Genomic DNA, 25,690 nt, shown 5'->3' with positions numbered 1-25,690 from the left:
TTCAGATTTTTCTTTTTATAAGGGAAGACTCCATTAGCATAAATTGTTACAACTTTTGGGTTTGTAAACAGGCCTACATTACCTTTACTAAGTTTCCACTGGATAGTCACTGTTCGGTAGGGTTTAAAAACAGTCAACAGTATTTGATCAAATCTTTTCAGTTGTGATGATTAATCTTTTGCTCAAATTATTGTTCTAATTCAAGTAGCTTCCAGTGTGCATGGCCGATTTTATACGTTGAGACGTCAATGTTTCTTATTTACAAAATGACCTTTGAGGCCACGGCGACAAAAAGCACTTAACAAAACAAGTCGACATTTGGTCTTCATAAGCAGTACAGTTAATAGCATCGTATATGTTTAAGGAACATTAATATATGACATATAGAGGAAAAATATTACTCTGCAAAAATAAATAAATAAATTAAAAACTTTTTTTGTTCTTCTCATAGCCACACAATTAACATTATAATGGCTTGTCAAGTCTGGGTCTAAAACAGAAAGAAATATTTGTGCTCAGGAGGGAAATCTAAACATTAGACCGTTGTTTTTTCTCACGTAGTGCATACTTGATAGACAGCTACTCTGGCATTGTCAGGCAGTATTAGTTTAGGTTTAAGTAAGATACATGTCACATTCATTCTACTGCAAATGTAATGGATACTACAGTATTTTTTTTCTTCTTTTTTTTCATTCAGAATGAGTTCAGCTCACTGTGGAGGGTATTAGGCTAAAGCTGGGAGTTAGATATTCAGTACTGAAGAAAACACACACCGCAGTTCGGTTTGAAGAGTAGAAGATGTAATAAAATACCTTTTTCCAGTCCAGTCTCTAAGGACACGTTCACGACATTCAGAGGAGTAAAGGAAGTGACTGAACCCAAGCTTACAAACAGAAAAAAAGAGGAGGGGGGGTTCTCCGTCGGACTCATCTGTGCTTTAAAACTCGTGTCTGTGATACATGTCTGGATCGTAGTATTTGGTGACCACCACTCTGTTGGCAAACTTGCGGCCGGTGAGGGCTTGCATGGCTTTCTGACAGTCTGCCGCGGAGACGTACTCCACGAAGATCTGAAATCATACACAACAAATAAAACAAAATGCACAGGAGATGAGCAGTCTGGTGCAAACTAGGGATGGATGACAGGAGAGCATGGGTGGCATTGATGTGTTTTACAATCATAGTTGTTTACTGAGGGTAATTGTCTGTGGTTTTTACAGAAATGCCAGTCTTTCCTCTGCAGCTGTCACCCAGCGGCAGGATCGATCCCTCCAAACTGAGAGAGGTGAAAGTCGTACTGTCATTAATTATTTAACTCTTGGTTGGTACCTCATGGTAATTAATGTTCAGGGCTTTTCTGAGCACCAGACAGGTTTAAGCTGTTGCATACAGATTCTATGTTTATACTGTGAAATTGTTATAGAGTACCGGTACATCCTCCTGACGAGTCCTGAGCTCCATCAAATATGTTGAGAGATGTTTATTTTCAGCAGATGAGAAAATTTGTCGAGTGTTTCCTTCCCAAGATAAACTGTTATTCTACTGTCAGCATGATGCAGTACATTCACTCAGGAAGTAATTATTTTAAAATGTTTTAATCCCAGGGAAGAGTGCAGATAAAAGAGTTGTGATGAAGACTTCCTGTTTAGAGAAAATTGGTCCCATACAGTATAAATTATATTAATTTCATAATTTATTCCACAGCAGAAATAACAGCATGTTTCTAATGTGTGCGAATTAGAAGCAAAGACATAACATTTCTTCTAAACTAACACAAACCAAGCTGATAAGCCTTTATTATTAATGGTTAGAATAAAACAAGTTAATACAGTCTAAAGTTAATTCATAAAGTATAAATAAAAAGGTGCTCACCTTTCCACAGCCGGGGACTTCCACGCCGTCGACGGGCCGGGGGATCTCGATGGAGCGGACGCTGCCGTACTTGCAGCACTCCTCGCGGATGTCCTCCAGGATCTCCTCGTAGTCCTCGTCGTCCACCAGCTCCTCGGGCATCACCATGTTGAGAAGGCACAGCACCTCCGTGGGCATGCCAGAGTTCTGCAGCCGCTGGAGCCCGGGGACCTGCAGCGTCACCGGGGTCTCTATGATGGAGGTCTGTGGGTTGGAGAAAAGAGTTATCTCATAGTAATCTCATAGTCAATTTATTTCCCATAAAACCCGCTGCTTCCTGCCATCCCATCCCCTCCCTCTGCCTTTAGAGTCAATTAACATGTTGGAGTGATCTTTCTGTTGACCCTTCAGTCCAACAGTGAGAAAATTGAGCTCCTTTTGGTCACATGATATAAAAAATCCAATTATAAATACAGTTACAGCTCAGAGTGTGTGTGTCCAGTTTTATACCAACAGGCATTTTTAAAGGGATAGTTCAACATTTTGGCAACTCCAAAACGCTCTGGTGGACAAGTTGTGACGCTATGAGATAATAACAGAACGTTATGAGACAGAGTTGTTTTAGAGGTAAATGCGGAGACTGCTTGCTGAAAAACTCCCCTCAACGGGAACGCGCATCAGCGGTTTTGCATGAATTTACCTCGAAAACAACTATGTCTCGTAATGTTCTGTTATTATCTCATAGCGTGGTGAATGTGCAGGTCACAACTTGTCCACCAGAGCGTTTTGGAGTTGTTGGATTGTGTATTTGAGGAGTTTGCACTGACAAATAAAGGTAGCAAACCTACTGCCTTGACTATACTGTAGGGATTATGGCAGTGGACAATTTGCCAAAATGTTGAACTATCCCTTTAACAGAGGAACATTTTGATATGTCACAAGAGGGAAAACAGAAGTGTCCCTGGAAAGATTTTTCTCAGGAGACTGAGGATTTCTCACCACAAACAAAGTCTGATGTTAAACAGCAACAGATTGTCACCAACAGATCAGAGAAATTGTGTTTATACTCTTTTTTGTTTTTGTTTTGTTTTTCAGAGTACAAAGCTCGAACAAGTTCAAACCCATTGAATCATGAAGGTGCGTGAACAGAAAAGTGCTCCAGCTAATTGATTAAGAAGAGGCTTCTTCAGGAAATCATGTTGTTGTGGACAGGGGTCGACAATATAAATGGCCCGGTGGCCCGGACATACTTTTCAAACCGTCAGGGCCACCAGAACGCTCCAAACACTGGCCCGGTGGGGCCAGTGAAAATAATGCCTTGAAAAAAATATAACAAGTAAATAAATAAATCTAATTTCACATTAAATCCCTGTGGTTTGAAATGATAACTGTCAAATCGTCTCGGTAATTAGTGCTAAGAGATCCCGACCCGATCAACGACAGAGACATCTACTTTCTGTGCGCAGCCAGCGCTGTGCCCTGGCACGGCAGCACCACCTGCAAGCAGCTGCAGCTGCAGCTCCAGCTCACTCACTGCTGCTGATAGAAGGTCGTCACAAGAACCGATAAAAACCTTTTTCTTAACCATGAAACTTCCCTCCTCCTCAGCGCGTCGGGTCGAGTCCTGAACGTTACACACGGGCCAGAGCTCGCGCTGGGGCGCCAGCTGTTCGGTGTGCGCCACAGCGGTGGCACGTCACGTGACATTTAGACCATAATAACAACAACAAAAAAACGTGTGTAAACGCAAAACTGAGCTGAAAATGAAACAATGAGTCAGTTTTGCACCAATCTGTGGAAACAGCCTAAACGTGAATGAATGAGAACAACAGTTATATCACTGAACTACTTGGAGGATAAAAGTAATGACTACATAACTTCATGTTTGTGTTGAGGCATATTTACCATTTTAACTCTGTTTTTACTTCATTGTTAAACCACAGTGGAGGCTAAATATGTGAAACAGTTATTTATTTATTAAATAAAGTAGCCTGATGAATTTAAAAGCACTTTTTTTGACCTTCTTTAATGAAATTGAATGAAAAATATCTGATACAGGATATAAATCCTCAGACTCAAATAAATAACAACATACAAAAATTAAACACAAATATACCAACTCATACATAATCACTAAAATACATATAACAAAATAATCCCCCAAAATCTCAAGAAACTACAAGATCGTGGTATTGAATAAGTATCAAGAATGTTGGAAATTGACTAGTAATGGTATCAGAAAGTATCAGAATCAGCCTCGATGGCGAGACCGCAGGAATTGGCTGGGATATGTTGTTTTTCGTTAATATGGGGATCGATACCTATTGTCTTGGGCCAGTGGTTAGAATGGTGGGGCCAGTGATCTTCAAAAGCCACTGGCCCGGAGGGCCAGTGGCAAATTTCCCTTATTGTCTACCCCTGGTGGATGTGGATGAGCTGAATCTGAGCTTGACACCACCATACTTATAAAATCATGATAGAAATAAATTGAAAAAAAAAAAAAAAACGTCCATGAAGCTGTTTATATAACCACATCATTCTGATGCTATTTGTCATGACGGTAAATGTCACATAGCAGATTTTGCGCTGTTGTTCGTTTAAAGAATAAAACATGAGCATTGTGGAAAGGGAGGTTTAAAAGGAGGTGATGACTCACAGGATTTGTGAGCTGCCGTGATCCAACGTCTTCTGAACAAACAACAGTTTACTCAGTTATAACCAAACCCTTCTGATCTGATTAGACATGTGGTCAAAAATAAAGATAGAGTAGCTCTGTTATGAAAAAAAAAAAAAAAGGCTCTTCATCATATTCCCCACTTGTCTCTGTGGTTGGCGTTAATGTCATTTTAAGCAGACAGACTGCTGCAACAGTGTGGTTTGAAAGGAACAGAGTGGATGTCTGTGCTTGTGCTGCTTCAGAAGGCTAAAGGGTAAACGATTCCTACTCACAGGATTGGCGTTTTTGGCTCCCACGCTCGCCCTCTGGACGATCAGCTTTTTGTCTCCCAGCTGCATGCCATTGAGTCCAGCGACTGCCTGATGACGGGGCACACACACAGCTGTGAGCAACCCATCAAACACACACACACACACAGAAGAAAAAGAAGAAGCCGTGCACCATCGTTCGTTACCTGATCAGTGGCGCTGATGTCGACGTATTCGCAAAAGGCGTAACCTTTTGACAGTGACGTGGCACTGTCCTTCACTAGGTTGAACGCTTTGAGCGGCCCGAACGAGGTCAAGAGCTCCTTCACCTGCACAACAGAGTCAGACAGCCGCATGTGAGGCCGGCAGCTCACAGCGAACACCACGTGTTAATTGCACAGAGTGAATTCTAAATGTCCATTTGATACTCAAAATCAGATCACAGGTTACGGACTGAGAATATTTTACTCTGCTGAATTCAACAACAAAATGTGCTACGGTAGTCTGTATAGTACGTCTAACAACCTCCTGAGGAAATTCACTGGAATATACTGTAGCTGCAAATAATGATTATCTTGGTTATCAGTTATCAGAGACACCTCAATGCTGCCTACAGTATAATATAGTGTGGGTTTTGGGGAGTATATAAGACTATGCACTGTTCGTATCATTCATAAACTTTACTTTTCACACCCAGATAAGACGGCAATCAGTTCTTCTCTGCTCTAAAACAGGAGCCTACACAGGAAGTTATGCTGAGCAGCTACTGGTGGCTCCAGTTAAAGAGCAGCCAAGAAGATTACTGTAACGTTAATGTTAAGCCGACAAGAAAAATGTCGACATGTCATGTCCCATCAGTAAAAAGGCAGCGTGGGTAGACAACAGTGCATGGACCATCTTAAAATCTGTATGTAAATCATGTATCTGTTTATGTTTAGTATACATATCAGTTCTCAATATCAGCTGAAAGTTTACTGTAGGTGTTGAGAAAAACATTATGAAAGATCTCTAAACTAATCAATCAATCAGATACATCAGTTACAGCTCTAAGCTGTAACATTGAGAGTTGTTGAGACAAAGAAATGAAATGAGTCAGAAAAAGTCTCATACTGAGATTCAAACTCAGCTGTAAAATATAAATAAAAATTAATATAATTAAAAGGAGTTTAAGTGACTCTCCGGTGGTGACTGCACCAGAACAGTCAGACAGTCTGTTAACACAGTCTTACCTTTACATTAAAACATTACCACACCCCCACCCACAACCACAACCACCAACAACAACAACAACAAAAACTACATCTCCAAATCTTAATGATCAGTCCTTAACCCATAATAATCCCCGGGTCCTAAACGCGCTCCAAAAGCATGATGGGAGAAAGAAAGCAGCCAGTAAGGGAGCCTGCTGGCTCCGAGTGTATCCGTGTGAGGACCAGAATGTCTTACTTGCCTTGTGTTACATGTTGGCATGGCAGCAGTAGATGAGTACTACTGAACAAATTATGAGCGCAGACTTAACGATCTTACAGGCCCCTAGCTGGGGACAAAGTGGGGGAACAAAAATGAAAGAGCTGTGAGTATCAACGCAGTGATAGTGACTGCAAGTATAAATAATATATATAAATATATATATATAAGTCAGTGAATAATATACATCAGGCTACATGTGCTCTGTTAAACTAATTAAATGTTAGTGAGACAGAATGGACAGTTAGAATTTAATTCACATCCTCTGCTCACCTGGGAGCACAGATGGAGATCTACTGTCACACTGCTTCTCTACACAACTATTAAAATCAATTATTGTATGTTGGCCTATTTACTGTTAATGTTGATATTCTCAAAGAAAAAGTCCACCTTCAACTTCCTGACACATCTAATTATCAACGTAAAAGAGATTTATGATTGTTAAATACTTTTTGTTGTTGTTATTTTGTCATTGTAAAAGGTACATATTTCAAAATAAAAGCCCAGAAGTTGGGACATTATAGCACAGATAGAAAGATAAACTTTTTCTTTGCCTTAGGACTTGATAGTATTGCATCAAAAGTGTGAGATGTATTATTATTAAGATCAATGATTATAAAAGTTTTCTTATAGACGGAAGCTGGAGTTTGTTATTGCATAAGAAATTAATTAAGAACGATAAAACCATTAAGCATAATTTTTTTATGAGAGCAACTAATTATTCAATCATCTAAACCTACAGCTAATTAACTGTATATTTAGTGAAAGGTCCTCATCTCCTAAGTTTCCTGCTCTGATTAATTTAACCTTTAGAGACAGAGCAGCAGGGGGTCTATGAAATATTTCACCATGACAACATGGTTTCTTAAGGTGGACTTTTTCTTCGACAATCCAGACGTAAATACGTGAGGAGCAAGAGTCAGGCCTAAAAACCACAAAGAACAAGTCTCTAATGTAAATATACTGGACATTGCTTACCTTTCCTAAAGCAGTACGCTTAACATGAGAAAGGTATAAGCAGTTTACTTCGATAGCCAAGTCACAAAATCCCTCCTTTGTTATTATTCTTTGATAATTAATGACAGAATTAAAACTGTGTGTTTAATATCAGATAGATTTAGCAAAATAAAAGCTTCAGACATATATATTGAGAAAAAAAAACGGATGTGTAGAAGTTGTTCGATCTGAATGTTTTAAAATATAAGATACACATCCACACAGTAATTAAATATGAACTTGTTTCATTTCCCCTACACTGTATTTGATCAACTTTAATTATGTTTTATCTTATTTTGCATTTACACTGTGGGGTCATTCACTGCAGCTATTTTGACATTTGTGTCACCTCAGAAACTGAGAGAAAACTGAGGAAACATGAGTGCACCTGTTCAGTCTGCTTTCAGTTAAATACCTGGTCGTCATTAAGGTAGTTGGGCAGGCCTCCTATGAACAGTTTGTGGGGCGAATCTGGAACGACGGTGGAGACGACGCCTGCACAGAAAAGAAAGAAGAAAAAAAAGAAGTTAATTCAATCCACCCTCGTTATATCACATATAGAAAACGTCAAAGCGTACTTTTACCTGGGACGTGAAAAGCTGGCTGCTCCGAGATACCGGGCAGAGGTCGGTAGTCGTGAGGTCTTCTAATCTTCAGCGACTGACCCTGGAAAATGATTCCATCGAAGGCCATGGCCTGTGTCGTCTCGTCCACAGACCGAAACTGAACAAGAAAAAAAAACATGCAGTAAGAGTTGCTGCTGAAAACATAACGATGGAGGAGGAAAACAACTTTGCAGCATCGACAGATCGGCAGTAAAACTGATACTGACCCATTACTGTCACAAAAGAGTGTTGTTGGTTGGTTTGTGTATGCAAACAATTATCTGACATGTGTAATTTACGCTACGTGTAATCTCTAGTTTTGATAAAAGCAACTTTATTGTTGGGAAAATACAATGAAAAGCATTAATTAGGTTTTGTTCTGCTCTCTTCTGTTATGGCAGGTAAATCATTGTCTAAGCCGCTTTGAACGGTTTGAGATGAATTGTAACCTAGAAACGAACACAGGAGTGTGAGAGTCTGTGTTGGCCAGCAGCTATTTTAATTTGAACTTTATTGAATTGTTTGCGTAGTTAATTAACATCTCAAGAAGGAAGAAAAGATTAAATAAGATTATTCTTCTTCAAGATTTGAGATTTTGTTCTGCTTTTTTTGATTGGCTTTGTCAATGGATTAAATAAATTACTGTACATTCATTAGATTGATTACAGATGCAAAGGCACACCTGGTTGTTGTGTTTTCAGCTGTTTACTGCTCATTGGAATATTTAGTTGCTGTGTTGTTGGTGAAATGGGATCAGAAACACACACACCTCTAGGAAAGCAAAGTTTTTATCCTGATTGATCTGCACAGCGAGCACGGGGTTACTCGGAGCTTGTGAGAGGCCGGCGAGTCGCATCTGAGCGTTGAAGAACTCGGCCATGGACTCCTGCGGTGCGAGAAAAACACAAAAGTGTGACTGGAAAAACACAGCATCATGAAAAAATCTGTTGTCGAAGTAGAAACAGAAGAAAACAGTAACTAGGGACGCTACCTCTGTGACCCCAAAGGGAATATTTCCAACATACAGGCGTCTGGCTTGTCTCGTCATCTGACTGCCAACTATGGGCACTTGTGTCGGCGCTGCAGCCACTCCAGTGGTGGTGGATGTTGCCAGCAGAGCTATTGTTGGTATCTGCCCGGCAGCTGAGGGAAAAACATAAAGGACAGAGCTTCACCTTCAGCTGCAGCGCTTTTTAGCTCCGGCAACCTTTTACCCCTTCATCTCATTACAGACAGTTACAATGACTCATTGCAAGTGAGAGCAGGAGAAGTACCTTGCATAGCTTTATATTGCATTGGTGTGATGTGTTCGAAGCCTGGAGGAGGCACATCCCAGTACTTGCAGGTCCTTTTCTTCCTCGTTCGCCTCGGAGAGTGGCTGGATACAGAGGGCAGACGAAATAAGATGCATTAAAGACCCTCCAGTTAAGTTATTCAAAGACACCTGACATAAATTATCTAACCAGGGAGCAATTTCTCAAGAAAACAAGATAATCTTCTCTGGCTTCAGCTTCTACAGGGGAAGATTTGCTGCTTTTCTTTGCTTTATGTTCAACCTGAACAAAAAAATCCTCCAGTTTTAGGCATCAACCTGACAGAACTAGATTTGAAGACATCGCGTTAGGCTGCAGGAAACTGACGGACATGTTATGGATCAAATGATGTATAAATCGATACAGAAAATACCAAGAGGATGAATGAAACAATGAAAAAGACAATAAAACATCCATTGTTTCTGTGATTCTGCTGGCCTGCTTTGTCTCCTTTTAATTTCACAAACTGCAGCTGTTACCACATTACCCCAAATCGCTTTCGACAGCCTCCTCTGAACTTGAACCAAGCTTCAGGCCGACATGGTTCAACAACTGAAAGAAAAACACCATCTAACTGTTGTCACAGAAACGTGAAGGTGCAAATAAAAGATGATCAACGAAAGCCAAGTTCTGTTCAGCTGCTTCAGTTTCAGGCCTCTGACAGCTGAATACAGCAGCAGCGCCATCATTAAAGCAGTTTTCACTTTTCTGTACTGTTTTGTTTCGTTCAATCATAAAGTTGTTGCAGTCATAAAATCCACTCGTATTGCTCTGTCACTGCAGGTTGTGTAGATAAAGTTTGGAAGTTTATGTGAATTCAAAAGTTGATAATAGCTGGATGCTGCATTTCTGCTGCCACCAGGTGACCAGAAACTACTTATTACAGGTGTAAAGGGATAGTTCAGAAGTTTGGCAAATTGGCCCATTGCAATAATCCCTATAGTTTTAGCAGTAGGTTCGTTACCTTTAATTGTCGGTGCAAGCTATTTTTAGAACGGCGGAGCAGAGCCGAGAGCTGCTCAGAGCTACGCTACGGAGGCTAATGGGATTTCTTGGTTTCCCTCATCAAACTCAAGTTGTGACCTGCACATTCACCACGCTATGAGATAATAACAGAACGTTACCAGACAGAGTTGTTTTAGAGGTAAATTCATGCAAATGTCCGTTCCCATCGAGGGCAGTTTTTCAGCAAGCAGTCTCTGCATTTACCTCTAAAACAACTCCTTGTCGTAACGTTCTGTTATTATCTCATAGCGTGGTGAAGGTCACAACTTGTCCACCAGAGCGTTTTGGAGTTGTTGGATTGTGTATTTGATGAGTTTGATGAGGGAAACCAAGAAATCCCATCAGCCTCCGTAGCGTAGCTCTGAGCAGCTCGCGGCTCTGTTCCACTGTTCTAAAAAATTGCTTGCACCGACAATTAAAGGTAACGAACCTACTGCTATGACTAAAGGGATTATGGCAATGGGCCAATTTGCCAAAATGTTGAACTATCCCTTTATGCTACTAGTAGCAGCAACTATGTGGTTCTACTACCTGTACGATGAGTCTGCAGCCTCCGACCACTGACCTGTGCTTCTTGTGGTCCCGGGAGGAGCTCCGGCGGTCCCGGCTCTTCCTGTCTCTGCTCCGGCTCCGTTTCTCTCGACTGCGGCTCCCTCGGTCTTTGCTCCAGCTGCGATGTTTGTCGCCTCGGCCCGCAGATCCACTCCGACTCCTCTTTTTGTGTCTCTCCCGCTCTCGCTCTGGAAAAAACAGCACCAACAAGTATTTTTATATAAGAAAAATAACTACTAGTGTATGTTAGGGCTGGGTAAATCGATTCAATTCATTTGAAAGATCCGATATCGATTCACAAAATCCTTGGATTGATCTTTTGATATACCATTGCGCTGTTTATTTCTGGAGTAATGTGCATTAATATAACTGCGTTTCGGTCAATTTAATGTCAACATGAGTATTTTTAATAAAACACCAGGTTAGAGAGTTCCACGTTTGTACAATTGGTTTTGTTTTATTATTCCAAAGCCCACATCCCACCCACCCGCACCCCCTTGGGGATCAAAACAAACACACACACTCACAGCCCTTTAAAACACAAAGCAAGAACAAAACAAACACACACTCAAAAATGTAATTAAATGGGTAAAAAAAACAAAACATGGCAACAGTGATTCTTTAGTGTTGTCATGTTAGTTGTGGTTCTTCCCATTATTATTATTATCATCATTACAGAAGTCCAGGAATGGTTTTGAGACTTCCCAGAATTTATCACCTGAGCCTCGAGTGGTCTCACTGAGCTTTTACAACTTGAGATGAACCACGGCCACAACAACCCAGCAGTGTGTGTGTGTGTCCAACAGAAATCAATGAGCCACAGTGAAAATGTGCGGTGGTTTTCTGGGAACTCAGAAACCCTTCAGGTTTTAGAGCTGCACTTCTCTTTCGGAATAAAACTAAATCAGTCCCCGACTCCCCCCGCAATCTGGGACCTGAGGAAAAACCTCAAGGTGGGTGAACTGAATTCATTATGAAGAGAATTTCAGTCAGTGCAAGTTGACTTGAAATAAGACAGGTGCATGAATAAATCCACCCAGGTGCCTCAGGTCACACAAACCAAACACAACACCCTCCATGATTCCCTGATAATGACACACTTTGATTCCCTCCAGTCTCCTCTGTGTTGTGTTGAAGCCACTGCATCACATCTCCTGCAGATTTCTGACAGTTTAACGTGTTTAACCTTGTGTCATGGAAATGTCAGGCTGAATGAGGCTCGTGACCTTATATCAGATCAATAAGAGACGTCCTTTACTTCTGTTATAGATCTGATCCACCTGGCAGCTCTGCTGTAATTGAATGTCAAGTTTCAGATGTGTAATGTTTTTCTCTTGTGTAATACATTAGCTACTAGTACAAACCTCACTGTTCTACCTCACTGTACCTGAATGCAGCCTGTAAGTTGATCAGTATTGTTTGGTAGGCCTACTTTTTTTTTTGAATAATGTATAGATATTTTGGACTTATCGGAAATGAAAACACAATTCTCCCAAAAGTCTAGTGTGACATCTGCAAATAAATGAAGTTATTCTGTATCAAATAAAAGAAACAAACAAAAAAACAGGATATCATCACAATGGGGAAGATGAAACTAGGCATCTTTTTCTTCTTTGACATTTACTATCAATCACCACCATACTATTTTTTTCCTGTGTGTTCATTTAGGCTACTCTACTCAGTGATGCATAGCCTACATTGTTTGTAATGATCTGTGCAGGTGACAGATCAATAAGAGACACCTGAACCACCAGTGTTGAGAAATTGGTCACCTATCCGTAAATGATATCGAATTTAAAAAAAAAAAGTGGAACATGGCGATTGAGAAAATGTCACAGTCGGTCATTTCTACCTCTGTGTTTCCTTATTGGAGACGAAGAAAGAAAAAAAAAGAAAAGCTCGTGAATTAAATGGAATTTTGCAATTGCTGTCTCGTGCAGTAACGTTAGAAGCTCGCGCCGGTGGCCAGACTCCATTGAGAATTGTGTTTAAAAAAATAAAAAATAAAAAATAAATAAAAACAACGGTTGAACAGGAGGCTCAAGGATGAGGTGGATGAAACACTACTGTGACATTTATGCTGACATGTAAAAAAAAAAAAAGCGCACGAGCTGAGTCATGGCGGAGAAAAACTGCCCGTTAAAGTTGCTGACGGGTCCGTTATCCATTCATAAAAATAATATGGGGAGCTGACGTTACGCACAAACGTTGCATTGCATTTGCTAGCTTGCAGACCGAACCGAACTGGGACACAGAGACACAGAGACACAGACACAGACACACACAGACCGATATTAACACTCACCTTGTCGATTCTCGCTCAGCTGCTTCTCAAATTCCTCGAAATCCGACATTGCACCGGTTGTGTTGTGTTGCTGTGTTGTATTTAATATATTATGATATAATATCGCAGGTCTGGCTCGTCTGAGAAGCCAACGGGGAAACCTAGAAGAAGAAGAAGAAGAAGCAGAAGAACCGCTGTCAGTGCAGCAGCAGAGGACCGGAGAAAGCTCCCGGAGTTAAGACACACACAATTAACGATCAATATCCGGTTACAACCTTCAAAATAAACGCACTTGCCTGATATGAATATTATATTTAGCTTGATTAGATTTTTATCTTTCTTTCTACTTTCTCTCGCGTTAATAACAAAATATATTGTCAGATTCACTGGTTATGACAGTAATTGTTGGTTGTAGCCTAAAACCTCTCCTCTAATTCAATCATATTTATTTGCAATGTGCTAATTACTTGATACACACAGAGAATAAAGTTATGGTTTTTTGTACAAATGATGATTATTGTTAAAGTTGGAATTTGTTTTGTACTCAACCAAAAAACACACAATTTTCAGCAGTGTAGTTTCTGGTGTTAACAGGAAAAAATAGGCTTTTGTTTGTTGCATAAAGTTGCACAATAAGTGCTCGACTTTAAACTTTATGCTTTTATTGTGATGATGTCAACATCCGGTTACCATTTCTAACTTTATTGACGGAATTTTCGAGCCATTAATTTCTCTCTCTCTCTCACTCACACACACACACACACACACACACACACACACACACACACACACACACACACACACACACACACACACACACACACACACACACCCCTTTGCATCTTCATCATTCTTTACCATTTTCAAAAGTAACTTAACAAAATACTTAAAATATTTTCGAGAACATCCACAACACAATCCAATATATGCACACAAAAAATAAAATCAATTGTAACATTTTTTTAGTTATTTAAAATTAATTAATTAATTGAAGTAGCAGTCAAAATTGCATTTCTTCTCTTGGGTTTGTCTCTGAAACTTTCTAAGAGGTCAGTGAACCAATCAGATAGAAGGGAGCTCTGAGCTTCTCTTCTGATTGGCTGTGATTGTAAACAATACAAACATCTTCAGGGAAAAACACTTGGAGAAACCAAATCCTGAACGGCCAGAATAGATGATGGTTTAAGGTGCTTGGGGCGGGGCTTGGTCGAGTGTGCTTGTGACATCACAAAGTTACAGGTGTCCCTATGGCTGGTTTGAAGGTTCAGTTTCTGAAGCTGTGTGTATTTCTCTGAAGCTTTGATAATATGCAATCAAACTATGCATGGGCGTTACCTTATATTGTAAGAAGCTTGTGTCTATGTGTGAAGTGAATTTATTCTAAAAGGACATTTTGGTCACACACATCCTACACCCCAAAACCCAAACTCCTGCTCCATTAGATCTTTTGCCATTGTATATCCCCAGTAAAGCTCGTTTCTATTATTAATGATAATTTCTTTCATCCAAAGGAGGCTGTATGGCAGCAAATAGAAACACCTCCTTAAGCCCCCACCTGCCATTCTAAACGTAACATGTTGACAACATACATGGAAAATAACTGACTCAGCTGTGGGGCTATTAAAAGACCTCAAATCCCAGAGTATTGCTGTGGCAGGCAGGCAGGCAGGCAGGCTGGCTAATGTCTGAAGAGCTCTGTGAATGAGCTGCTGAGGCGAGCAGCTACAGCTCCTCAAGAGAGGAATTAAACCCCGGTCCAGGATACCTGCAGAGGCCCGAGGAGCAGTAAGTGCTGGCTTCAACTTCATTTCTCTTAATATTGAGGTCAGATGACTCAGTCATGCTCTTCTTGTGTGAAGTGCAGAGACGCTGCGTAACATACTAGAGGAGTTTTTTTTCTTTTTGGAGTGACACTTAGCTTTAATCTTTAAATTCATGCAAGACAGTTAGTTAGTTCGTTAGTTACTATCTTTGTGTTTATGCATCTCTTGACTTTGTTGTGGAATAATGTGACTAGTACTCTGTGACATTCAGCCTTTGTGAGAGATACAGTATCTATTTCTAGGGCAGTTTATATTTAGAAGACTCCTCTTGGACAAACAGCTGGTACTTGGCATGGTGAACCTAAACCAAAAGTTCATCTTCAGATATCCCCCGTTGGACACAGCGTGAACATGTGACTCTTGGTCTTTATTATCAGATGACAAAAACTGGAAACTTTGACTCTGTCAGACAATTGTGAAACAGCCAAACAGTGAGTTCATTCACAGATTTAGAGGAAATGAACTCCTCCCCACTATAACTCCATAGATAGAAAGATACTTAAAACAACTACAAACAAATGTGGCAGCTTTTTATGTCTCTCTATGGTTGTTCTACATATCTTTACTGTCATTTTTACATCTTTTTAAAGTTGCTTTGCATGTCTTTTTCGTTTTGTTTCATCTTTTTAAGCTGTGCTTTGTAATTATTTTTTATCTGGTTGAAGTCATTTTGTGTTATTTTGTGTCTTTTAAAAATTATATTGCTTCTGTTTTGAATCATCTTGTTTCTGCAATAGTTGTGTATCCCTCTGATTGATTTTTCAACAAGATATGTGGGCAATAGTCAATAAATAATCCTTGCACAAGCATACGTGATAATAGTTTGTTGGCACAAATCCAATCCATAGATATTACAGTAATAATACTGTATTTATTACCCTTTACTCTTCATTTTGCTTTCGTCTGTAAGAACATGGTTAAAAATGTATCTTGTCTTGTTTTTGTTTCAGAGTTGTAAGAATAAAACTAAAATTTAAACATGGTTGTAGAAGGTGAGATGGATTCCAATATTACCGAGCCGGAGAGCTTCTGGGTATGAAACGTTCCTCTTGTGAATCACATTGTCCATTCGATCCTTAAACGGATTGTGACATCCCCATCCCATCTCATCTGCACCTCCAGAGAAAACACAAAAAAAAATCATCTTCCATCTAAAAAAGTATGTTTACGTCCTTAAACATACTTTAAAAACAGACACCTGTAGCTCCCCACAGCATTCATGGTGTAACGTCATCAACACTGACTGGTGGGTTTTTTTTTTATACATTCCTGTCATAGCTTATTTGTTTTCTTGACAAAAATTAGACAAGCAGATCGATACCAGTGGTTCGCTTAGTAGAAACTGTGGAAAAAGCTTGCCTGCCTCTCCTAGCACCACTATGACTGATTATTTAGTTTGTTTAACTACAATGACCAAGAAATTGACCAACACATTATGCAACCTACATTTTAAAAATGGTATTTCAACATTTTTCTACAAATTTTTGTACATCATCTTATATTTAGTCTATAACCTTTGCTAGCTGTTTCTCTCTGCTATGAATCTTATTCTAAGCTAAGCCATATGAATGCTGGCTGTAGCTTTGTAGTGATTCATAGACACGAGACTGATATCGGAAAGCAAATAAGCCTATTTTACATACAGTAATACTGAAATTCCCCACCAGTGTTTTGAGTAAAAATACAAAACATTTCTTTTTGCGTATTTCATTAATTATTATCTTTTTTTTTTAAGCAAACCTTCCCAGAGATGGACTCAACGTGGACCACCACCGTCCTCCTGGTGCCCTGTGTTGTCGTGCTGACAGCTGGATTTTTCTACCTCTATGAATTCATCATGGGTCTGTTGTCCAAAACATCTGTACGCAACAAGGTGGTGGTTGTAACGGACGCTCTGTCAGGGCTTGGAAAAGGTACGTGTGTTTGAGGCTGCATGGCTACATCTTATATCTTTAAACATGATTTGAATTCACAGTTGTTCTGTCTTGTTTTTGTTTTGTTTTTTTGATTTGCTGATGAAGAGTGTGCAGGCGTGTTTCACAAAGGAGGAGCGAGGTTGATCCTCTGTGGGAAAAACTGGGAGAAACTTGAAGAGCTTGCTGATGATTTGGCGAACGCCTCCGACCCCACTGTGGTAAAGTATATTAGAAGAGCAGAAGAGATGAAATGGAAACACATACTGTAAGTAGTTTCCACCACCTTCTGACCAGTAATTATTCTCCCTCTCAGACGTTTCCTCCCAAGCTGGTGCTGCTGGATTTCGGGGATATGGAAAGTATGCCTGAGGTGATAGCAGAGATCATGGACTGTTACGGCTGCCTGGACGTTCTCATCCTCAACAGCAGCATGAAGGTCAAAGCACCTGCACAGAGTCTGTCTCTGGAGATGGACAAGCTATTGATGGACAACAACTACTTTGGACCCGTCACACTGGCGAAAGGTAGAAGATTAAATGGGATGAGATTTTTCCGGCCTTTGAATGAAGCGTAATAGTGCCGTAAACATTTCTTTTGTTGCCTCTCTCTGTCTCAGGTGTGCTGCCCTCCATGATCTCCAGGAGAACTGGTCACCTGCTCCTGGTCAACAGCATCCAGGGGAAACTAGCTGTGCCTTTCCGCACCACATGTGAGTTTAAAGGCTTATGAAGGGAAACACAGAAGTAGTTGATGTTGGCATGGAACTCGAGGAACAAACACAGAGGAGACACTGGGGACATTGAGGTTAAATACACAAGGGAAGACACAGGTGGTGCAGTCAGCACAGGCGAAACACATTGGGGTAATCACAAGCAGGGCGCACACAGGAAGACAGGACACCAAACCTCAAAGTAAAACAGGAAACAGGAACACAACAGGGAACGAAAGACACAGACCATGATAAAAATGGTTACATGCTGTCATTACGACATCCCACCATTCCAACAAGGCTTTCAATATAAGGAAATGTGCGTTACTCAACAGGTGACTCCCTGCTGATAGAGGAATACCCACATGGTTGTGCGTAATTACGCAGCAGAGCGCAGACAGGGACTAGTCTGCCTGTTTAGCCTCTACCTGGTCTTTTTACTAAACTTAACCAACTCCTTTCTTCATTGCCTAAACCCAACCAGTGCAAAATCTTTTGGGGAAAAAATACGCTATTAAAGGAATTGTCGGAAAGGCAGGATGTTTAAAAAAAGAAAAAAATACCGTCATTCCGACCATAGGAGGCAAAAATTGTCGGAATGACGGGACATTTGATAGAAAATTAAGTGTTGCTATTTAGACAATTAGAGGCCTATGTCGGACTGGTGGGATGTTGGAATGGCGGTTGCCCCCCAACAAAAATATCCCAAGGATCACACATCACAGCTCTCTTTCCATACTCTCAAAACAGCCCTGTTCAGAACGGCTGGTTTCAGTGCCTGTCCCTTTAAATGCAAATGAACCCCTTCTACGAGTACCAGGTAGGGGTGGTATTATGCAAATTTGAAAACTAATGACATCATTAAACCACATGGATTTCAACCTAGGGAGCCTGCACATTACAGATCTTTTTGTAAATTCTCACATTTTGGAGGTCAGAAGGCAAGACAAACACCCAAATATATGTTAAAGAAGTGATATTTCCATAATATGTCCCCTTTAAACATTCAGCTCCAAGCAGATTGTGGCAATCTTTGTATCGTTTGTGGTCATTGTGTTAAGCTAGGACACTGAGGTGCGTTACCTTTTTCAGATGCTGCCTCCAAACATGCAGTTCAGGCCTTCTTCGACTGTCTGAGAGCTGAGGTGGAGGAGTACGGCATCACAGTCAGCACCATCAACCACACCTTCATCAGTCGTGCTGCCTCTGAAAACACACAGGCTGCCTCCTCCAAATCCATCTGGTCATGTGAGTAAAAAAAAACAGGCAGAGGCCACAAACACATATTATTTAGGGACATAATAAAAGTGTCTCTACAGTCAGTCAGTCAGGCAGGCGTGAAAGTGGGTACTGCATACTCATAATGCCTGGAGGATTATTTGAACTGATTTTGCCCTCTGGTTGGGGGACATCGTTATCATAAGCAGGAAATTTACCCCCAAATTGCTTTGGTTCAGCATAAACTAAGACACTAATGGTTAGATTTGAATGTGGCGTTCTGCCGGAGGGGAGTGACTCATGGATGTTGTGTCTGGGGTGGGACAGGGGATGGCGGTGCCAAATTCAGATGATCAGTCATCTTCCTTACTGGGCATAATTAAAGCTCCCGTATTGTATAAAAAGTACATGTCATTGTATTTCTTTTTGATTATGAAGCAGGTCTAGGTGCTATATTAACATTGTGGATGTATCAAAGCATTAGTTCCTATAGGGAATACACAGTTTCCATTCAAAAAGTTAACCTTAATACACGCCGTCAGGACTTCTGTAACTTTGTGATGTAACAACAAAGGCACAGAAGTCCCCCTGGATCCACCATATAACCTTGTAGGAATTGGTTTGTGTGAATGTTTACCTGAAACCTGCTGTATTTTCTAAAACATTGGACTTCACAATACACTATATACACTATTAAATATGATATAAATACTGTATAAACATGTAATCTCTGTATAACAGGCGTATCATTTGACATTTTGTCTCTCCTCTCTTGCTCTGTAGTGCTGTACACTAAGAAGCCACTTGGTGTTTCTCCAGATGAGGCGACCACTGAGATCGTGAAAACTTTAAACAACAAGAGGAAGGAGGTAGTAATTGCCCCCTCGCTCCCCAAGGTGGCCATCTACGCCAGATCATTCCTCCCAAACCTGTTCTTCGCCGTGATGGCTGCAGGAGTGAATAACGCCGCTGCTGCCTCGGAGAAGATGTAGAGCTGCAGTGCATCCTGAACATTGCTGTAGGACACGGACACTGTTTTTTTATAGTGAGGGTGAAACAAATTAGTAAAAAAGAAAAAGAAATTGCTGAAGATTTTTCCATTGAATCTCTTAAAATGTGAACCCTCAGATGATGTGTTCCAGAAAACATGTTGAGCGTGGGCCTTAAGTGTGTTGAATTGTTACATGTAGACTTGCATGTACTGTACAATTAGGATTTTTAAAAATGAGTACCCTGTATTAAACAGGTCTGGGAGTTGTAATGACATATGTACTGTATTATATCATATCATATCATTATCCATTATTTCATACAGACTTGTTGAATAAAAATAGTCAATTATAAAGAAAAGTTGCACCTGTTTGTTGATGTAAATAGCCAGGACACGAGGAGTTCAACATCCTTCCCTTTGTAGTCCCTGATGCTCCTTATGCCCTTCCATGTTTAACCCGGAGGTCGCTGGTGGAAAAACCTGTATCCTAAAGGGCATAGGAAGGTAGCCTTTAGGTCTGCCCCACACTCACCAGTTACTGCTTCCCTTAAACACCTACCAGTTGGTGCACTCAAAACAGTCCTGGAGCGTAGAGACAGCTGCACTGAGCCACACAGTGGTGGTCCTCTGTCTCTGAGCACAGGATGCTGAGCAGGAACCAGCAGGATGGAAACCTGGTCAGAGAAGCCAAGGTGGGGGGGGCGGAGCACCGCACTGTACACCCACCGTCTGTTGGTGTACACAACATGGTCCAACGTGCTGGTGAAAGTGTGGAAAGATGTCCGTCAGTTTAGCCTGGTTGAAGTCCCCTGATAAACCAAGAAAAATGCCTCAGGGTGCCTGGTCTGGAGCTCACAGATGTGGTCATAAGTTGCTTGTTAAGACATATTGCACAGTGTGGATGGGTATGATGACTACAAGTAAATGGACAGCTTGTATGCACTGAGCAAGGTAAAAAATATACAAAAAGAAATTATGAAGTAGAAAAAACCCTTATACATACAACTGGGTGAGGTAATGGAGTGAAATGGGGAAAACAAATGTGCAAAGGAGGCAGATCAGTAGTGCAGTTAGTTTGGTTAAGTCGACCAGCAACCCACAGTCCGGCAATTTGTGAACAATAATCAATGTTCAGAGCAAAATTTTGCCATTTGAAAAAGTGTTCATTGTTCAAAATGATCAGTTCATCTGTTTTTACTATTTAAAGGTGAGTAAAATGAACACTCTTGTTTTATTCTATAAACTAGGCTACTGACAACATTTCTCCCAAATTTGAAATAAAACTATTGTCTTTTAGGGCATTTCTTTGCAGAAAATGAGAATAACACACAAACAAAAGCTGTGTTTTCAGAACTCAAATAATAATGTAAAGAAAACAGTTCATAGGCTACTCATTTTTTTTAACAACAAAAAAACTATTTATGTATTTTTAACTTAAGAAGAGTTCAAAAATCAACACTGGTGGAATAAGTTTAACCCCAGTTTTTCTGTTCAGTTCAGGTGATTAACTAATCAGTGCCTCATTAAGTAGAATGAGATGTGTTTCTGTTGAAATTCAATGGACACCAGCTGCCATACAGATTTATATGAAAGGTCTATGCTGGGTTATGAAATATATATTTATTAATTTGTGATAGTTTGCAAAATTATTAGAAACCATAAAAATGAGTATTAATACATGTAAATCAGAGTAAGTATTACAGTAAAGAAAACAAAACAAAAAACATGAGTGAGTGAGTGTCCAAGGTCAAGCCCCTAACATCATCACCATGTTAATCATTGACTTTTGTGCACGTGGCGCCTCTTAGTGGACAATAACCTGTACAACTACTACTATTACATTTGTACAACTACTGCTACATGTTGACATGTCCACACGTCTTTTAAAATGTTGTCCAGACTCACTGCTTTAAGTCTCCGCCGGGTGAAGTGGTATCCAGCCGCCTTCAGCAGCAGCACCGTGAGCTCCGTGAGCCGCAGCCTGACGGTGGTTCATGACCGACACAACCAGCGTTTCACCGTCACTCCGGAGAGCGGCACCGGTAAGGAGACGTAGCCGGAGATCGCGCTTGCTGGGCCGGCTGGGCTTGTACGAGAGGCCGGCGTCCAGAGCCAGGCCTGCTGATACATACTGTCTTAGTGAATATCAATAACTTGTGATTTATATCATTTCATTCTAGTCTGTAAACAGTTGGGCATAGATATTATGAGCGAAAATAACATGTTATTAAGTTTTATCTCTACTTATCTCTTTTAAATTTAAAGGGAGTTGGATTGTTTGTTTACAATCTTTATTTATCCAATTACGTTTTCCTACATGGTAATATGGCCTGCCAAAGACTTAACCACACAGATGCACACAGGTAGAGGTAGATTTTTACTCCTTTTAAAGTTTAAGTGGTTTAGACCAAGGGGTCAGGCCCCTCCACCAGGTCACCAGTTCAATTCTGCAATAACTTATTGTATGCAATGTAATCTTTACTGTCACCAGTAAAATATTCATTCATTGGTCCTCTTTTGGCCTCAAAGATATGTAAAAATGATTTAAATGGGTTGTGATTTCAACAGGAGCCGATGAATGTGCAGTGCTGACCTACAAATTCACCGGGGAGAAGGAGGTGGACCTCATGCGAACCTATGTACCTGAGACGTTCAGGGGCCAAGGCGTTGCTGCAGTGCTGTCACAGGTAAGAAGAGCAGTGGGACTGGGCAGCAGCCTGGTAGTTCATGTATATCATTGCAAGTGTATGAGGAATACCCACATGTTTTATTTGATGCATTTCTACAGGCCGCTGTGGACTTCCTGGTTGAAGAAAACCTGAAGGCTCATATTTCTTGTTGGTACATAAAGAAATACATTGATGACCACCCTCAGCAACACTTTAAAGACCGAATCATCCCTTGACTGCATCTTGTTTCACTACACTTCACTACAGTCGAACTGCTACCTCAGTCACGAGCTCATAGTACACTTCACTGTTATCACACCAGAGGCCAAAGAGAGCATGTAGAACAACTGTAGCTACGAAGGTTTGGTTGTTAATGACTGTTTTACTCTGACATGTCATATGATAGAAATCTCCTCAAAGTGAGGTAAATTATTGTTAAAGAATCATTAATTTAATGATTAAGGTTTTTCAATTTTCTGAAAGAAATGCAAATTGTTGTTTGTCTTTTTCGATTGCTCTTAATCTTGTAGCCTATCTACCGTATTATATTTTCTAATCACTAAATTTTAGGACCAGACATTGAAATATTTATTGGGAAAACATAATATCTGACATAATGTCTGCATATTTTAACAAGAGTAGCACTTTGTGTGTGTGTGTTGATTATTGAGATGTGATTTTTTGATCTATGTATGTGAATGATGAAGTTCAGAATGAAAGTTAATTATGATTGGGTCAGACTGCATTAAAACAACGCCATGAAACCTCAGTCCTCTGACCAAAGGTTTATTTCAAATGAGAAAACAAATGTGGGCTGAGGAATCTGAAAGGAAACAGAGAATTAATATTAAACTCAACACAATGAATGACATTTGTCTCACATTTCCTTAGAAATTGAACTAAGATAAGGACTTAAGAAACTTCTCTTACCAGAGCTGCTGCCTGATGTAAGATGGAAAAAGAAGTGTGAGGGAGCGACGTCCTTCAATAACTTTTGAACTACTCAATCAGGGAATTTAGTGAGGGTAGCGGGGGTCAAAACAAAAAGCCACTAAGTGATGAGGGAAGTGGAAAATACAAAGAAGAACAGGGATCTTTCGTGCAGAGTCTGAAAAGACTTTCTGCTGAGGAAGGTTGCAGCCCTGATAAGAGCTGATCCACTTCTCCTTATTGCATCCTATTACGACTCAAACCTTCCTGTAAGAAAGTAAAATGACAAAATATCATCCTACAATTCCTTACTGCAACATTTCAAGCAAGAACAACTGGAAAAATGACAATACAGCTAGAGGTTTGATACCAACCTGCTGTTTGATCCTCCTTGATCTCCAACACGCTGCTTTTTTTTTAGTGATGAACGAACTGTCACTTTGTTATCGCTGCCATCACCTGTTACCATTCCCCTGCAAGCTTCTCCCACAGCAGGAGTTAAGTCTCATCAGTGCTGAAAAGTCTCGTGGCATCAAAGAGAACAGCTGTGTCTCTGACCTCTGACCCCTCCGACTGGCTCTGCACCTCGCCGGGCAGGTATGTAATTGACGGCTTTAACCGTGTCCCCGTTTGCCCTCATATGCATAATGATGGGTTTCTAGAGAGTCCTTAACCGAGGGCCTGAAGTAGCTGCCGCCTCCTGAAGGGTCTCTCTATTACATCTGAATTAAGTGGTTGTTGTCTCTCAGGGTGGTGGAGGACTGCAGGGTTCAAGTTGGAGATCTAACCTGAGTGGAGAACATTTGGTTAAGGTAGACAAACCCCATTACGACTTATTGCTGATGCTCCTTTTATGCTCTTTAAAGATGTCAATATACTATAAGACCACGTGTTGTGGATTCTCTCAAGCGCCAAAACAGCAGCCTCTGGTGGACAAAGTATTCACTACAACTGAACCCCAGTCATTCTCCACACTCCTGGCTGATAATGTTTATTACATCATCAAAAGTCTTCTTTCACATGACCAGAGGTGAAATGTAAAGTTCGGTGTACTGTGAGAGATATTTGAGATGAGATATTTAACTCAACAGTATAAATGTCGACTTCATTATGTTCTGCTAGTGGCAAAAAGGCATGTGTGACAGATTAAGCTGAAGCCAAGAGGTGCTGTAGCTCTGCAGGTGGCGATAACCTCAATGTCGACTTTAATCATTACTCGGTACTCTGACTATTAAACAGAGAAAGACCACAACTGTAAAGTCAGACTGTACAGTAAACGTGAATCTGTAGTTGTGGCATCACAAGATTACATCATAACTGGAAGGCACGAGGAGGAGTGGGGGGAGAAAAAAGCTGCAAAGAAATGACGGCTGCTTCTTAAGACACTGTAATTTTCTTTAGCTACGATCTCACCATGAGCCCAGAGAGTCTCAGATGAAATCAGCACATGTCAGCCGAGCACAGTATATCTTGGATCCTCGCCACCTGACGAGATTACTTCTGCCACCGCCGCAGCTGAAACAACTGCAAGAAACCAGCGTCTGCAGGTTGGCATGCAGAGCAGAGCAATGTGGTGAATTAACATTTATACATGTTTTAAATTAATTCCATCCAAGATATCTTCCTCCGTGTTACCAGGAGTAAACCATTCACTTAAACAAACTCATTTTTATTTCGCATTTCTTCAGTGACATGTAAACCACAGGATTACATGATACACAAATCCAGTCCTGTGTTAGAAACACAAAGATGTTTCATTTACCTCTGTTCCAATAGATGTCAGTCTTTCTCCATGTAAGACGTCTCCCCTCGGTCTGTGGAGCCGTCAACGTGTGATTTATATCTCATATCAGAAAATGTCCAACGTCCATTAAGAGATCTGATAAGTCGAACGAGTTGTGATCCTGACCTGAATAATCAGTGACAGGCTTGTTTATAATTTGCACATACAGTAAATTTTCATGAACACACCAACGAGCATTGACTGAGCTTCTATACACTCACACACATACAATCTGTCCCTGAATAACAGTGTAATACTGACATACAATGTCTTTAAGGTGACTTTACAACTGTCCGCAGCGGGTTTGAGTCTCTTTTCTGTTCCGGTCTGATGTTATGGCATCTTTTCATAGTCGGTTTGTACGGTGGCCCTGAGAGCTCAACATAGTGCTACTGAAGAAAACACATGCGATAGATAGATAGATAGATAGATAGATAGATAGATAGATAGATAGATAGATAGATAGATAGATAGATAGATAGATAGATAGATAGATAGATAGATAGATAGATAGATAGATAGATAGATAGATAGATAGATAGATAGATAGATAGATAGATAGATAGATGTTCGTATAATTCAGAAAACATCGTCATTTTGATAACACAATCAAAGTGGACACAAGCAAAGTGGGTGGGGTGTAATCCTGACAGC

The 25,690-nt window shown here is 40.5% G+C and overlaps 4 protein-coding genes across 6 annotated transcripts in view; 3 read left to right on the top strand and 1 right to left on the bottom strand.

Moving 5' to 3' along the window:
* rcvrna (recoverin a) overlaps positions 1-25,690 on the top strand; it is a 218,850-nt gene that overhangs the window by 178,958 nt on the left and 14,202 nt on the right. The window lies entirely within an intron of this gene.
* Positions 70-13,253, bottom strand: LOC146982624 (splicing factor U2AF 65 kDa subunit-like). Its single transcript, XM_085783679.1, has 11 exons — positions 13,019-13,253; positions 10,727-10,901; positions 9,118-9,221; positions 8,835-8,986; positions 8,613-8,729; positions 7,823-7,961; positions 7,654-7,733; positions 4,982-5,104; positions 4,800-4,886; positions 1,872-2,114; positions 70-1,069 (listed from the first exon to the last, which is right to left on the bottom strand). Exons 1-11 carry the CDS (start codon positions 13,065-13,067, stop codon positions 938-940), a joined length of 1,401 nt encoding a protein of 466 aa, XP_085639805.1. The 5' UTR covers positions 13,068-13,253; the 3' UTR covers positions 70-937.
* On the top strand, positions 14,621-19,996 carry LOC146982623 (dehydrogenase/reductase SDR family member 7C-B-like). Of its 3 annotated transcripts, none has more exons than XM_085783676.1 (8): positions 14,630-14,782; positions 15,771-15,853; positions 16,556-16,733; positions 16,842-16,954; positions 17,050-17,260; positions 17,353-17,445; positions 18,538-18,693; positions 19,447-19,996. In XM_085783676.1, exons 2-8 carry the CDS (start codon positions 15,800-15,802, stop codon positions 19,653-19,655), a joined length of 1,014 nt encoding a protein of 337 aa, XP_085639802.1. In that variant the 5' UTR covers positions 14,630-14,782; positions 15,771-15,799; the 3' UTR covers positions 19,656-19,996. The 3 variants fall into 3 exon arrangements, with proteins under 3 accessions (XP_085639803.1, XP_085639802.1, XP_085639804.1); XM_085783678.1 differs by having other exon boundaries at positions 14,679-14,782; positions 15,771-15,979; XM_085783677.1 differs by lacking the exon at positions 15,771-15,853 and having other exon boundaries at positions 14,621-14,782.
* On the top strand, positions 21,479-23,189 carry LOC146982622 (protein NATD1-like). Its single transcript, XM_085785384.1, has 3 exons — positions 21,479-21,696; positions 22,223-22,341; positions 22,443-23,189. Exons 1-3 carry the CDS (start codon positions 21,543-21,545, stop codon positions 22,557-22,559), a joined length of 390 nt encoding a protein of 129 aa, XP_085641510.1. The 5' UTR covers positions 21,479-21,542; the 3' UTR covers positions 22,560-23,189.

Source organism: Trachurus japonicus, chromosome 8, assembly GCF_045865225.1.
Source record: "Trachurus japonicus isolate A0001 chromosome 8, Traja_1.0".
Classification (NCBI taxonomy): Eukaryota; Metazoa; Chordata; class Actinopteri; order Carangiformes; family Carangidae; genus Trachurus; species Trachurus japonicus.
Note: the sequence above shows the minus strand (reverse complement) of the source record. Positions and strands in the feature narration are given on the sequence as shown.